This window comes from Suillus fuscotomentosus (genome assembly GCF_016647785.1).
Source record: "Suillus fuscotomentosus strain FC203 chromosome Unknown F5891scaffold_10, whole genome shotgun sequence".
NCBI lineage: Eukaryota > Fungi > Basidiomycota > Agaricomycetes > Boletales > Suillaceae > Suillus > Suillus fuscotomentosus.
This window is the reverse complement of record NW_024539522.1, coordinates 837,447-852,320: the sequence shown is the minus strand read 5'-3', so window position 1 is coordinate 852,320 and position 14,874 is coordinate 837,447. Positions and strand designations below refer to the sequence as shown.

The 14,874-nt window shown below is 46.3% G+C and overlaps 5 protein-coding genes across 5 annotated transcripts; 1 reads left to right on the top strand and 4 right to left on the bottom strand.

Moving 5' to 3' along the window:
• Positions 1-339: 339 nt before the first annotated feature.
• Positions 340-1,336, bottom strand: F5891DRAFT_1014451 (acyl-CoA N-acyltransferase). The gene is made up of 2 exons (XM_041360836.1): positions 1,098-1,336; positions 340-1,029 (listed from the first exon to the last, which is right to left on the bottom strand). The coding sequence occupies exons 1-2, from the start codon at positions 1,197-1,199 to the stop codon at positions 514-516; spliced, it is 618 nt and encodes a 205-aa protein (XP_041229951.1). The 5' UTR covers positions 1,200-1,336; the 3' UTR covers positions 340-513.
• An 83-nt stretch (positions 1,337-1,419) lies between these two features.
• Positions 1,420-2,792, bottom strand: F5891DRAFT_1014449 (RTA1 like protein-domain-containing protein; the record flags this gene model as incomplete). The annotated part of the gene is made up of 7 exons (XM_041360835.1): positions 1,420-1,708; positions 1,762-1,828; positions 1,884-2,105; positions 2,163-2,398; positions 2,447-2,575; positions 2,628-2,684; positions 2,733-2,792. Coding segments are annotated over 7 exons (902 nt in total), but the record flags the coding sequence as incomplete, so codon positions are not given.
• A 1,089-nt stretch (positions 2,793-3,881) lies between these two features.
• On the bottom strand, positions 3,882-4,630 carry F5891DRAFT_1014435 (uncharacterized protein). Its single transcript, XM_041360834.1, has 3 exons — positions 4,602-4,630; positions 4,183-4,393; positions 3,882-4,129 (listed from the first exon to the last, which is right to left on the bottom strand). Exons 2-3 carry the CDS (start codon positions 4,326-4,328, stop codon positions 3,961-3,963), a joined length of 315 nt encoding a protein of 104 aa, XP_041229949.1. The 5' UTR covers positions 4,329-4,393; positions 4,602-4,630; the 3' UTR covers positions 3,882-3,960.
• A 5,112-nt stretch (positions 4,631-9,742) lies between these two features.
• Positions 9,743-11,375, bottom strand: F5891DRAFT_977231 (uncharacterized protein; the record flags this gene model as incomplete). Its single annotated transcript, XM_041376681.1, has 6 exons — positions 9,743-9,811; positions 9,910-10,034; positions 10,619-10,702; positions 10,816-10,870; positions 10,973-11,119; positions 11,256-11,375. The coding sequence occupies 6 exons, from the start codon at positions 11,373-11,375 to the stop codon at positions 9,743-9,745; spliced, it is 600 nt and encodes a 199-aa protein (XP_041229948.1).
• Positions 11,376-14,244: 2,869 nt separating this feature from the next.
• F5891DRAFT_909994 (uncharacterized protein) lies at positions 14,245-14,753 on the top strand (the record flags this gene model as incomplete). Its single annotated transcript, XM_041373609.1, has 3 exons — positions 14,245-14,375; positions 14,400-14,559; positions 14,619-14,753. Coding segments are annotated over 3 exons (426 nt in total), but the record flags the coding sequence as incomplete, so codon positions are not given.
• Positions 14,754-14,874: the final 121 nt, after the last annotated feature.

Here is a 14,874-nt window from a genome sequence, read left to right as displayed (position 1 = left end):
CTTGATATACAAACATAGTAGGATGCTTGTTTTTTTTTCTCATGATGCCAGCTAGTGGGAGAGTTGTGGGATCTCGACATTCTCCCGACTCACCCTACTTTCCCCTCTCCCATATGTTCTGGATCAATGAACCTGCCATAAGACTCCCTCTCGGACACTCTTTGTTACCAACTGCTTGTGTCTGATTGAACAGGATGTTATCGTGACTTCAAGACTTTGGTCAGGTGAATGTACCCCCGGGCCAGATCTTCACCCATCATCTGGCAGGCCTCCGAGTCAGGTTCGGTTCATTAACTGCCATTTGCAGGTGGTATCATGTACCCCCAGATCACAGGCTGTTGTCGTTTATAGTGCCCTTCTAGTTGAAGCAAGAAGCAGACACAAATGTCATCAGATATCATTATGGAGAACATAAATTCACTACGAGTTTCTAATTTATGCTAGCGCGTCCTTGATAACGCTCGTGAATATTGTCTCTGCAGAGAACATCATCTATCCCCTGAAAAATATTCTTCAGGAAACAGGAACCGCTCTCATCACCCCCAGTACCATGCAAGTGTGTGCCTTCGAACCAAATCCGCTCTGCTTATCCACTTCTAGTTGTCTTTGCATCCCGAGGTGGGAGTAAAAAGATTGTCCAGATGAATTGTTGTGCGCAACTTCTGCGGATATAATCACCGCATCAGTCGAATCGCTCTCTGAGAGCGATGGGGCGGGAGGTGATTCATGACAGGAGGCGCCGCAAGACGATCTTAGGCGCTGCACGATTTCATGTACCAGTCTGCGTGCAATCCCTTGTCGTCGGAACTCGGGCGATACCCCAAGTGTCAACAAGGTAACCCGCAAGGCGCCTCCAGTCTGATCCCCGCTCGAACCGAGCGGCCCTGGCGTTGAATGCCGTGTTTCCATGGTAGCAGAGGCAAAAGCTATGACTTTGCCGTCGTGTGTGGCTATCAGACACATGCGATGCGGCTGTATGAGCAGCTGCACAAAAAATGCGGTGGGGTATGCGACTGGGAGGAGTTTGGTCTTTGGGACCAGTCAAGCGACCTGCCAGTCAGGGGCTCTGATGTGCAAATGTGAAAGTGTTTCCTCACATGGAGTGCACGGACTTGTAGCATGTCTGAAGATCTCATCATCCGTATGCCGATTCCGTCCGGTAGTAGTGATGTCATGTGTCCACTATCACGTTGAGTCATAGATCTAGACTTGGTTTGTTGGCAGATTGCTGTAGGAGACGAAATCGTAAGGATGGATATGGAGAAGACGCTTGCAGGAGTAGCATTCGAGTTTCAGCTTTAAAATTTTAGTACGCCTGCACTGGTTACGGGCGTTGTCGGCATGGAGTACATTAAAGGCATAACGCAATGATGTCATGCAATTGCTTTCCTATTCGCTCCGAGCCTCCGAACACAAACATATAATAAGTGTGTAGTATATTGTGCGGTCAAGGAACCGATCTACAGAACATTGTTGCATCGCAGCGGATTATTGTAACATATATAGTCCAGTGTCCTTATGAGCGTATTATGTACGGTCCACGCACCCGAGTGAATTATTGCAGTGACGACAGAACTCTAAACCCGTCCCGTCATTTCAGTATCATAGACAGGCTTGACCGACGCTTCGAGATACTTTGTTGGCCAGTAGATGATGTATGTGCAAATACCAATCAACAGTGGCAGGGAGTCGAGAAGGTAAAAATAGACTTGGGCAAGGGTTAGACCAAGCGCCTCAATTTCAGTACCACTCAACACTTACTTTCATGTGTGAGGAGATAGCCGCCATTTCCTTGACCAAGCTCAGTGACACGGTAGATACAGCGAATCTGTATCGCGTAACATCAGTGAAGATGGAGAATGAAGTGTGGGCGAAAGGCGTACCATGTAGGCTGTTGAAGAAAACATCAATATCCAAAGAATTTGCCCCCACGGCTCCTTGCGGAACATAAGGCCGTCGCGAACGATACAATGCCATGCATGGACAACCAGTATCATAAAAAACGCAAATGAGACTGTCTGAAGAATCAATCCGGCGAGTAGTATGTCCGAGCCCAACTTTGCACTTGTCGTATTTCTCGACGCCTCTAGACCGCCACCTCCACCCTGCACAACGTCGTGATTAGTCCTCCATGTGACAAGGCAAACAGTCTAACTTCAAACCTGTATGAGGAATGTCGTGATATCGCTGACAACGAAGTACCGGGCAACTTTCTCTGGTTTTATCCAAGAGTAGCGTCTGTCCACACAATGCACGATGAAACGCCCATAAAGGATGTAATTGAAGGCGAGGTATGCGGCAGGCGGTAACAAGGTGAGGAGTTGTTGGGCCATGAAAATAGGGAGAGAATTTGGGTTCGTCGCCATGGGTATGCGCATAAAAAAGCCAACGGACATCACTGTTTTAATAGTCAACAAGTATCTCGAGGTGGACAGAGAGAACTGACAGGTTGAGGCTATAGGGAGACAAAGTCCCCACCATGCCTTATTCATAAATAAGCGGGTGAACAGGCATAGGCTGGCGACGGAGTACAATACGCCTGCCGCGATTGCTGCGGCTTTGCTTGGGTCATATTCTGGATGACATGGATTAGACCCAACCCAAAAGATGATACATTTTGGACTGACTAAATACCGTGGAGACTATCGTCGGCGCTTCGACACCGACTGTGCTGTTGCTGCTGGCTAATGTATTTAAATATCAAGTTCAACAGATATTGACATATTACTGACCTGCGCTCACCGCGCCGATGAGGAAGGCGACAACGATCAAAATATTCGCAGATCGCATGCTGGAGGCTTGGGTGTTAGAAGGTGATATCAAGATACAGCAACTCTCAAGGGTTATATATACCCTAAATGCGATGATCCAGCATCAATAGACCTTCCAAAAGAAGGGAAGGTATCTACGGGAACGTTAACAGCCTTCACGGCTGCAACCTGTGAAATATAGGTGTTGTTCAAGTAATCGGCGCAGTAATCATTGAATGTGGCCCGAAAGGGTCCCAGGAGTGTTAACGAAGACCGGCGCAATTTGTCTACCGTCGGAGGGGAATTGAGCACTGCCGGCTGGTGACGTACCACCAATATGACATCCGACGGGAAAGTGTTATTTGGCAAGTACCGCAGTTTGATGTGCTCATCAGAACACAGATGGAAATGCGTACACGCGATTGATGCACGACTGGATAATCGACAATTGATGATCCTGTGCCATACCGAGCACAGCTCTCGTCAAGTTCACAAGCAGTTCGAATGACAGATCAATATCAATTGCCATTGAAGCGCAGTTCAGTGGCACAACAAGACTTACTGCATTACCCGCCCTATCGCAAGTGGCTGTCCGCCCTTCTACAGACTTAGCTTGACGTTCCTAATACCGTCGGAGTCACACGACAACATCACACGCATGCCACCATATCAATGGCCCGAGTGATAAATCATTGTGATTCGCTGAGCACATGGTTTGCCCAATGGGTACGCCTCGCCGCCTCTTTGTGCTGGACAGTGAGAAGTTCCAGATTTTGGGATGGATAAGAGGCAAATGATGCAGTATCCGACACCCTACTAGGCTATCTGTCGAATTCAGTGCCGATTCCCGAATATCGAGTTAGCCTAGCTAGAAATTCTAGTAGAAAGTCAGATATTCAACTTGCGTCTTCAAGTTGAATTTTGAATTACTGTCAGGATTACTAATCGTGTACCGCCGGGCGTAGCTATTTTGACGCGGTCCTGCCGCGCCTGCCGCGGTCGTGACGCGGCCGTGACGCAGCGTGACGCGCATGTGACGCGGCACTGACGAGCCTTGACGCGGCACTAACGATCCTTGACGCGGCCACTGACGCGCCATTCCTATATTCTATATTCAACTTCCAGATCAAGTTGGATGAGTTCACGACCATTCTTTTGTTATTTTATTTGCCTCAGAGCCATGTACAACTAGGTATACATAAGCCAATGACTATTTTCTTTTCCTCCCTCTCTGGACCCTTCGAGCCTGTGGAGCACATCGACGTTTAACGGGCGGACATTCTTCGGCCGGCAGAGAAGGAACTACAGCTTCGGATAGCTCGTCTGCAGACTCCAAAGATGTAGCATCAGAGTTATCACTGAATAAGGGGCCGCGCTGTCAATCACATAAGTTAGATATCTATCGAACGGAGCAGGTAAAGTCTTCCTCACTTCAAGTTCACTCTCGCTATAATCTCTTGCAGAAACCCATTCATCAGGAATTCCGAGATACACATTCCATCGCCTGTGATGTTGGCCAGCATCCAAACCCCACTGCTGGTTGCCTGCAGGTCCTGCTTCTTCGGAATCCTCGAACATCCTTGCTTCTAGTGCGGTCAGACACTCGAGGTCGACATCAGCCACGAAGCTATTGGTAGGATAGCTTATCGTGAGATCAGCCCAGGCCATCTGCGCGATAATAAGGGTTTCTTCTCTAGGCCAGAGGAGACAATGCTTGGTAAAACAAATTCATTACTGCCTATGGACAATTACAGTGTACGACGTCTAATTCTGTCAGGATGAAAAGGAACACTGTTAGAATATCAATTATTATGACAGATGTCAAGTAAAATATACCTAAGTTATACGAACAGTGTGTAAATCACAGTTGAGGTGGTGAGGTTTAACGCGGCATGTGGAGGTGTCTGACGCGGCATGTGCTACTTGTGACGCGGCATGAATGAAGTTTGACGCGGCGTGACGCGCGGGTGACGCGGCAGTGACGAGGTTTGACGCGGCGTGACGCGCCTGTGACGCGGCATGAAGGAGGTTTGACGCGGCAACTGACGCGGTATGTGCTATGGTTGACGCGGCACTGTAGTAGGCCTTGACGCGGCATAGTGTGTGGATGTTGATATTAGTACAGAGACTGCGAAGATATTTGGGAGAACTTGTCGTGGTGTGAGTAGTGCTTGACGCAGCCTAAACGAGGCTTCTGACATGCCATGGTTGGGGCTCAACGTGTTGGTGCAGGGTATAGAGAGTGGATCAAACTTGGCAGGGTGAGGTCGAAGCTTGACGCAGTGAGACAACATTTGACACTGCATCTGAAAACCAACATAGATGAATGAATTAGAGGTAATGCAACAATATAGGACTGACACACAAGATGCATACTAGTAGTATGAACGCAGAGGACAAGCACTGTAAATTTAGTGAGAGGTGAATACAGCACTATACATCAACAAAAGAAGCACTGGCATGTATGGCCGGTTTCTGCCTTGTGCGGCTTACAAACCCCGAACTGACTGGTATGTGGTATTGTACAATTTGTAGCACATATACAAGTAGTAGCAGCTATGTTTGAAATGTAAAGTTTCTACACGAATTGTGCGAAGCTTGTCCAGCAATCAACAGAAGCGCGGAGGTATGTCTGAAAATGTGACGTGTATGCAAGTCGTAGCAGACATGTACGGAATGAAAGCTCGTACGCAAAAATGTGTTAAGCTTGTAAATTACTAACAGATGTGTGGAGGTATGCATATATACTTGCAACGTTGTGTGTCCTATACCAGTAGGAGTCTTAAGGCCTAAGGCCCGGGTGATGCAGGACATCCGGACCATTGAAAGAGTGCTGCGCTGAATGACCTGCCTGGGCCACTGTGCGGACGATGAACATGTATCAAGCAAACATAGTATTGGGTAGGGTAGTACTGGAGTGCCTCCGGGGTCAGGGATGCAACCATGATCAGAACTCATCAAAACCCTCTAGCTCTTCATCACTGTCCTCACCATCCTCTGCACCCAGCTCGTCATCAATCTCCTCATCACCTTCAGTGGCTTCAAAACCTTCCCCATCCTCGCTGTATCCGTCCTCATCTTTTTCTTCATCAAAAACTTCCCCTTCAACCTCCTGTATTCCAGAGTAGCCATAGTCGTCGTACTCCACGTCAGACTCGTCACCTTCATCCAGCTCCGTGATTTCGCGTCGAGCTGCAGACCCTTCCCCATTGTCCATTAGACCACTTTCGGGCTCATCACCTGTATCAAGCTCCATGGCGTTGCCTACAGACTCTTCCCCATCATCACTCGTATCACTTCTGTCGTCATCGCTGCCGTCCTCACCGGTATGGACTACTGCAGCGCCGGCCTGATGTGTGTCCAGTTTGTCACGATCATCTAGAAAAATGTTGGTTGCTTTGCGAGTTGTTCGATGGCCAACACCACCCCCTCGAAACCTCATCAGCATGTCTCGATCAACAAAACTATTAGAAATTAGCGACATCATCCACCCATGACAATATCACCTACATATTTAGATAGAAATAGGTCCAATCTTCATCGTTGTCACTGGGATGACGGGCGATTGATGGCGACATATATTCGGAGGTATGGCCGTGAGCAAAGGCTGGGATAAGATGGATTCCGCGGATGATATGTTTTGGATCGATGAAGCCAAATGCACCAGGATCTTCGCTTGGGATGAAGCCAAGTCGGTGTAGTCGCTTCGCCTTCCAGCCTGAACGGTGACTAAGATCACGGCCGAACCAACGTACCCAAGCAAAGTCGACTTGGATAGGATCATATGACGATGAGTCGACGGTGGGATCGTGATAAGAAACCAGTGCATGAAACACACCAATAATCCGGGCATACCAATAAGGATGGCCATTGGCCTCGTCATCCTCATGGGACAAGACCATGATATCAGCGTGAGTCCTGGAGTTGAGCGAGTCTTGTTCTCGTCGTAGATCGTATGTAGTTAGTTCACACGGATCACCTTATGTTGATAGATACAATCATTTACCAACATCAGTCGGCAACGCTGAGCAGAGGAGAAGGAGACCTCATCGCCATCATAGTCGTGTCCGAGCAGTCGTGCAAGGATGTGATCTTTTAATCTGGGAAGAAAATCCTAGATATTTTAAAATACTGTCTGAGCGACGAGGATAGAGGTTGGAGTCGGGGGTACTCACCGTGAAGGCAGGATCACCGTCGTTCTTCCTCAACCATTGAGAAAGACTCAAAAAGTGGCGCGCCCCATTGGAGATGTGGTAGTGTACTCGAGGGTCGGTGTGCGGTAGCCGTTCTGAATCTTCAAAGCGTAAAAATGGCATCTCTATTGCATCAGTAGCAATGCTCCGCCTCGTCTGGACCTCTCTGTTGTGCAATGCAGCGGTTTTCTTCTTTGTCTTGGCCTTATCCTCAGGAATCCGCGTTCTCATCCTGAAAAGGATTCTCTCCCGTCGTTGTTGCTTTGCAATTCCAGATATGTATCGACACTTGCTCACTCGCGGGTAAAAGCGCTTGACGCGCCTGTGCTCAAGTTCGCCCTATGAATCAATATTAGCGCTAAATCAGTTGCTACACAGATCACTACTAGTACTTACCAACTGGGTTGTAAAGTTATCCGTTGTCCCAAATTGTCTGATGGTATTAACATAATCACCCAGTGCGTGAAGCTTATAAGTCCGCATATTAAACTCCCTGCGCTTTGAGCGTCTTTGAGGTTGTTGTTTTACCGAGTTTTCGTGCGCTTGACTGTGGGGCAGACTCTGGGCAACCTTTCGTGCTTGGCGACGGCCACGAGCGGCTTCTTCGCTTGGGAGATCTCGAGTGTCAAAAGTTGCTGTCTCGCTGGAAAAACGTCTCAAAATCTTGCCGATTCGAGTTGTGGATGTATCGAGGAAGGATAGGGTAGTGTCCGTGTGCAGGCGCAACTTTGCCAGTCCATGCCACGTAGCCAATTCAAAAAGAAGGTCGAGGACAAGGGTGTTAAATGGTTCTGGGAGAAGCTCTTCAAACACCGGGATCGCGCACTTAAAAACCTTGATTAGTATGCTGTACAAGTACCACTATGAAAAAACATACCTGTAAAAGGTCCTCGAAGTCCCGCGCTGCGAGCTTCTTCATGCTAGAGGCGTTTTCAGTGAATTTTCGGATTGTGCCTCTGCTAAATGTGGGCACTTGGCGATATCTGTTGATGGATATCAATACAAGCAATTGAAGTAGTTAAGCAGGAACTAGTACCGTCTATTCAGCTGTTGTATCGTATCATGACCATATGCATAAAGAACGCGGATGAGATGTGTAAATGTAGCCTTCCAGACTCCCAGTTCGAATTCGTGAAGCAGATCGGGGACAAACATGGTGTAGAAATTGAATCCAAAGCGTGCGAGCCGAGTTGAAAATGCATTCTAAGTAAATCAGAGAGATAAAATAGAACATAGTATAGGAAACATACTGTGCTGGGGACAAGAGACTCGGGTGCAAGCATCCGCTTGACAAAGATGCTGGTGATGTTAGTGCCCTTGACATACAACCACTCCCGAACCTGTTTGATTATCGTCCATATTCTGTGCCCGTCTTCACGCATCTTTGTCTCGCGCCACCGTCTGTCAGCTTTGTTTCCAAGACCACCTATCTTTATCTTGGGGATCAGGCACCGTGGACACGGGCATTGAGCAAGGAATTTAATGGACGTGAGAAGTGTTCTGATCAGGCAAGATAAATAAACTGAAATTGCAGCTTTGAAAGGCCCTTACTTTTCAGGGTAATCTGCCGAGTAAGTAAAGAAACGAGGAAAGACTCTGCGGGAGACACCATCAAGACATTCGATAATGATCCCAAACTCGTATGCGTGCATGAAGTCGTCATCAAGGAGTAACAGCCAGACAGCTTGCATCAGCTCGTGCCGACAGTGACTTAGGACTTCAGCTGTCGCAGCCTTCTTGAATACATGTTGATAGAAATCTTGAAAAGTATCTGTAAGCTGGCGGAAACATGTCAGGCATGGATAGAGCAAAGCAACAAAGCTCATACCTTGGGAATGTATGCGAGATGGTGCGCCGCAAACGATGTTGGCTTAACTCGCATGTACTTCGACTGATTGCCTAGGAACAGATAGATAGGCCAAAGCGATGCAGTCCCGAAGTTCGTGAGATGGGTGGAGTCTGACCAGAACATCACCGCCGCAATCACAGTCTCGAGTGTACAGCCACCTTCTCGGGGTTGCGAGCGAATTTTCTCATGCTCGACAAGCATTGCAGGTGAATTATAGATTTCTCCATAAATTTTCTCCACAGGAATGTCGTCAGAGGGCTGGTAAAACATGTTGAATGGGGTGAGATGGAAATGTTCTGCAGCTGATTCATGGAATGCAGCTTTGACGACTTCGAGAGGCTTGCGATAGAATAAGCCAGCAACCTCAAACAGCGGGGCTGCATCCTCAGTTGCATGCCGAACTCCATCGGCTGGGATGCGGATTTTCACACCAGTTTCTATCCATCCGTCCGATGCAGAGAATGAAGAACGGATGTCTTCAGCATCACCCTGATAGTTGTCAAGGCGACTGCTTTCCTTCAAGGCCCCAAACTCCTTGAGTTCAGCTCTGTCGAAGTCCGCTGCAAGGATGACCTCGTTCACGAGACGATCTAACTCGGCCAGAGATTTCATACTGGAACCACTATAAAACCAAGACATGAGACGAAAGGTTGTTGCGTTGAGAAATGGTGTGAAGTAATTTGTCGAAGGAGCTTGAGTTGATCCACCAAATCCTGACCACCATTGTCGGGCCCCGAGGCTGTCCGGATTCTTGGTAAATGTTGGTGAGTCAGCCAGATGTGCCACCGACGTGAGGTTATCGGGGTTGAATGATGGAAGTGAGTGTACATATTGGCGATATATACCATAATGATCTCGTGGAGTGCTGATAATGACAGGAGTTGGGGGCTGTGGATCTATTGGTTCGACCTGTTCTGCATTTGCATCCTCCAAGGTTGAGGACGATGCTGCTACCACTGGGATAGGCGGTAAGTCATCGCGGAATCTTCTCGGTAGGCGGCGGCGGCGATTTGGTAGACCTGACAAACGATATGTGGCAGGTGGTGATGGAGACCTTGCACCCGGATCCTGAATGAAAGACATCAGACACAACAATGTGAAAAATGAGTGAACATACCGGTGGTAACTCTGGCTCAGCAAAGTGTTCACGCAAGTCCTGGCGAGCCATCAACTCTGCTTCTGCTTCTTCCCGATGACGGATTTTGACTGCTTGCTGAGTTTCTCGGTCATGTCTTCTCTTCGCTAGAGAAGAGGCGACAGCATCAGCTATTTTGCTTGAACAAGACCGTTTGTGGGTACTGAGAGCCCCGCGAGAATCAAACTCTCGACGACAGCCCCTACATGTGTGGGCCATGAAGAAGAAAAATAGAAAAATATAGACGTGAAATTGTGCTAGCATAGACTCAGCCTGGAGAGGGAAGCTAGGGAGTTGAATGGCTTTACAGTGTTTTGCAGTCAGTGGTCACTGTGCGACGACATAATCAAGTTCCGGGTTGAAGTTTGTTTTGGCGTGACAACCTGAAGCATCCGGGTCTCGATGAACTCACTGCAAAGGCCAGATAAATGGCAAACCAATGAAATTTCCAGTATCTACCTGCTGCGGTGTGTAAATCTACAACAAATCTATGGAGAGAAGACACCTGTTCTTAGGGAATGGATGTCTCTGCGGGGAATTATGAATCTGACAGTGCAATAAAAATGAGCTATTCTCCTGCAATGGAAACAGGATGATGAAGAGGGTAGGTAAGAAGCAGGTATGTCCGCGACAGTAGCTATTGAAATTGTGTTGTCCGAATGATACATTGGAAAATGGGTTAGAAACTTACAAGGTGGGTCAGAGAGGTAGCTCGGCACAATCCTTATGCTCTTTCCGAATGTCTCCCTGTAGAGAGACGTCTGCACGAGCCACGCTTGTGAGGATGAACCAGTTTAAGGCATTCGGACGAAGCCATCTATATAATTTGTATTCTGAAATGAAAGAAATGAGTTGGTACATTCAACGTACGTGATTGAAAATACTTACCGTGATAATCAAACCCGAAACACTCCACAATCTGCACCCCAGGGTCGTTCGCCATCTCAAACACAAAGTTTCACACAAGGATGAATAGCACAGCCTGGGACACATCCAAACCCGGTCAAAATGATCGTGAATTAATACTCAGTGTGCAGCTGCGTACCTTGAACTCTGCCAACGCAAATAGCATCCCTAAGCACATCTGCACCCATTCACCAAGTTCGTACAGATCAGTGATGATAGCGGTGGAATTCACTGTATTGGCGAAGCCAAACAACCAGCTTGAGATTTGGACGGGGTGAAGGAGTTGCTATGACGACATTTTCGATAGAAATGTCTGATTTAGCGTGTTGTGACCTCGAGAGAACGGAGGCGGTGTCAACGTGTGTATGGGTAGGAGAAGGCATTGTACTTGTGGGATCCGATCTAACAGGATGAAGGTGAACCATGCCATAATCACCACTAGCATGGTCTGGTTCTGTTTCGTCTAGACTGCTGTGACCCCCATGGGAACTCGCAAAAATTGTGTTGCTAGATTTTCGGCGATGAACCGAGACCTTGTCCATTGAAGAACTGAGCAAATGCAAGGACGAATAACCGTTGTGTTCGTCTGGTTTGTTATCCTCAAGGACAACGAGGTAGCAAAATGTACTGAAGATTGAGTTGATAAGGTGGGAGATGGAGGAACAAATAGAGAGGCACCGTCGTTAGAAGAGACCACTGTGGGGGATGAGGAATGAGAGTGGGGAGTCAAGTGAGACCAGATGCTGTGATTGAGGGCTCGGAGGTCCTCGTATGCGTGTTGCTCGTTTGCTTTGACGATACACTTGCAGGAAATAGAGACTTTGGGGAGGCTGGTCACCTTGCGAAGCGAGGTCAGTGTGTAACTTAAATTTTGCCACACATGTAAGCTCACGTACCAAGCAAGAATATTCCGTGTCCATCATGGTTTGATCACTATCCCCGTTATCATCCGAAATCTTGGGTCCATGTCGGCAACGCCGACCCCTAGTACCAGAAGATTCAGAACCGAGACACATGATGGCCAAAATTTTGATCCGTCCATGAAACAAGCCATGACAAACAGTCACACTCACTGATTTCGGTGCGGATCTTTGGAACACAGTCTGGGGTTGAATATTAATGTTGATTATACAGTGGCTCAAAAAAGTGTCCCAATGTTTGTAGCTTTTCACGTAATTGCTATATCATGAGTCAAGACGTGGAAATACAACTAAGCTATAGGAAGATGTCGGAAAGGTCTGCTTCTCAGCTTCATTTCGGTTCCCTATACCGTGGGAAACTAATGACATTATGTGAAGATATGAGTATTTTAATTTGATGACTCATTGGGACACTTTTTTGACTTTGAGTTTAACTAATGTAATCTCTATAATTCTAGTACTGTGTGTGACCTCCTTCTGCCCCAATCACTTCTGCCACTCTTCTAGACATATTGTCTATCAATTTTGGGTATTCCTCTTTGGTGATTCCATCATACTCTGCTGTAACACTGTCTCATAGTTGGAATAACCCCTATGGTGAATCTTGATATGCTATAAGTAATTTCTTGAGTGATTCTCAGAGGTATTCAATAGGGTTGATGTCTTGGGTCTATGTTGAACATGATAGAATAGTAATATCATGGTCTGCAGGCTATTGGTGGCTGATTTAGAGGTATACTTAGGGTCATTGTCTTATCACAAAACAGTATCTTCTTCATTAACTTATAACTCCTGCATGCTTCTTAGCAGACATTCCTGTCAAATGAGTATTTACTACTCTGTATTCATCCTCCCCTTTGCTTCATAGAAAATTCCCATTCCATTTTATCTCATATAGTCCTATACCATCAAGTTTTCGTCTTGAAACTTAAGGTGTTTATTTAACTTTTCTTTATCTTAATGATTGTCCTATCTATTTTAATACAAATTCCTTGCCATATGATCTTATCCTATTGATTTTAACCATATCTAACTAGATAAACCTCTTTCGGCTATCAGCAGTCTAATATTTGTACTTGAAAGTAGCATCTTGTCTTTTCTTTTTATAGGTTGGAGACAGAAGAATCTGTTTTTCTTGATTATAGCTTTAAGATGGGCTGTCTTGAGAGTCTGTCTGACTATTTGAGTAGAGATAGTCATAGGAATGATGGAAATAATCAATTTAGTCACTTTATTAATATCAGCAGCCTTTTAAATTAGAATATAGTGATTAAGAGATCTTAAGTCTTATAGAGCAACCTTCTAGATTGGCTACCAAATAACTTAAAGACCATAATATTACTATTCTATCATGTTCAACATAGACCCAAGACATCAACCCTATTGAATACCTCTGAGAATCACTCAAGAAATTACTTATAGCATATCAAGATTCACCATAGGGGTTATTCCAACTATGAGACAGTGTTACAGCAGAGTATGATGGAATCACCAAAGAGGAATACCCAAAATTGATAGACAATATGTCTAGAAGAGTGGCAGAAGTGATTGGGGCAGAAGGAGGTCACACACAGTACTAGAATTATAGAGATTACATTAGTTAAACTCAAAGTCAAAAAAGTGTCCCAATGAGTCATCAAATTAAAATACTCATATCTTCACATAATGTCATTAGTTTCCCACGGTATAGGGAACCGAAATGAAGCTGAGAAGCAGACCTTTCCGACATCTTCCTATAGCTTAGTTGTATTTCCACGTCTTGACTCATGATATAGCAATTACGTGAAAAGCTACAAACATTGGGACACTTTTTTGAGCCACTGTAGCTAGTACTGTACCACTTTTGCATCATTCACGCACCTAAACTACCAACCATGTCATCTGAACCGTCCAACACTTCGGACACATCAACTCATTTTCAAGATCTGCTTAAGGACCTGAACTTTGGCGTGAAAAGTGGGCGTAAAAGAAAGCTCTGGTAAATTCCAAATCTTAAATTGTAACATCAACTCACCATGAGACCAGTGGTCCAATTGAACCGTACTTACACGCAGCTCGGTGGTTTCCTCTCGCGATCGACCCATTTTCTTCGCTCGAGAATGTCTTGTATGAAGGCATGGAAGCCGAATTCTCTGAATTGCGGGAAGACAACACAGATCAATCCGAAGAAAGTTCAAACAGGCAAGTCCAGTGCGGCAGCCCGAGCTACCCAACACTCTGATATTTTACCTGCACAGTTGTGAAAAGGAGTTGTGCATAAAGCAGTACAGTGAACTCGTAAAGCTTGTACCGACTTTCAGCGACATCATATCAGGGTTTGAGAAAGTTCCGTCGGCCATGGACAACTTCATTCATGCGGTAATGCAATCATGCACATTATTTGTGTGTTATTTGTCTGACAGCTAACCAGCTCTCCTCTGCCGCAAGTGATGCACGATCCGATGACACTGGGAGTCTGATGCGAGAAGGCCTCTCATATATGCTCAAGAACCCTGGAGTAGACCAGTTCAATCCCCCCCTGCTGAGACAACATGGAAAAATCGCTCGTGGATGGAACCACCCTCAGACTGCGCGGCTACTGTGCCCGATGCGGATGCTAGACACATTTGACAGCAATCCCTCGTAAGTTGTGTAATTATTGCTCAGTCGCTCTCACAAAACCAGCTATAGGTCCTTTATGGATAAGGTGAAGGAAGGTGAAATTATGATCACAGCTGCAAAGCTTCCCGCATTTCTATATGACGAGTCTATGTTGGACCCCACAAGGAAAAGACAAGGTTGTCTTCGGGGATACTACCTCAAACGTGTATGTTTTTTTCCCTATTCTTCTTCTGTTCTGTCAATGTCGTTTTACAATCCAAGCAGGTCTTTCGTCACATATTCACTGGGCCATCAAGCGCCATTTCGGCGAATGCTCACAAAGGCAACAAAGCTCCAAAAGGCCGAATGCATGGTATGACATCACCACTTCCAAGGGCAATTGCATATGCCGCTGTACAGGTAAGTCATTGCACGAAATTTACACACTGAAACCAACTGATGACCGAAGGCATATTTCCAGCTTAGTTCTGCAACACAATGGTGCCAGCAAATTGAAGATTTTGACCTCGTTCTTTTCTAT

Coding starts and splice junctions, on each gene's coding strand:
- F5891DRAFT_1014451 (XM_041360836.1), bottom strand. CDS start 1,199: ATGACTCAACGTGATAGTGGACACATGACATCACTACTACCGGACGGA. Junction 1,030..1,097: donor TACAAGTCCGTGCACTCCAT/GTGAGGAAACAC, acceptor CTGGTCCCAAAG/ACCAAACTCCTCCCAGTCGC.
- F5891DRAFT_1014435 (XM_041360834.1), bottom strand. CDS start 4,328: ATGTTCGAGGATTCCGAAGAAGCAGGACCTGCAGGCAACCAGCAGTGG. Junction 4,130..4,182: donor TATAGCGAGAGTGAACTTGA/AGTGAGGAAGAC, acceptor CTTATGTGATTG/ACAGCGCGGCCCCTTATTCA.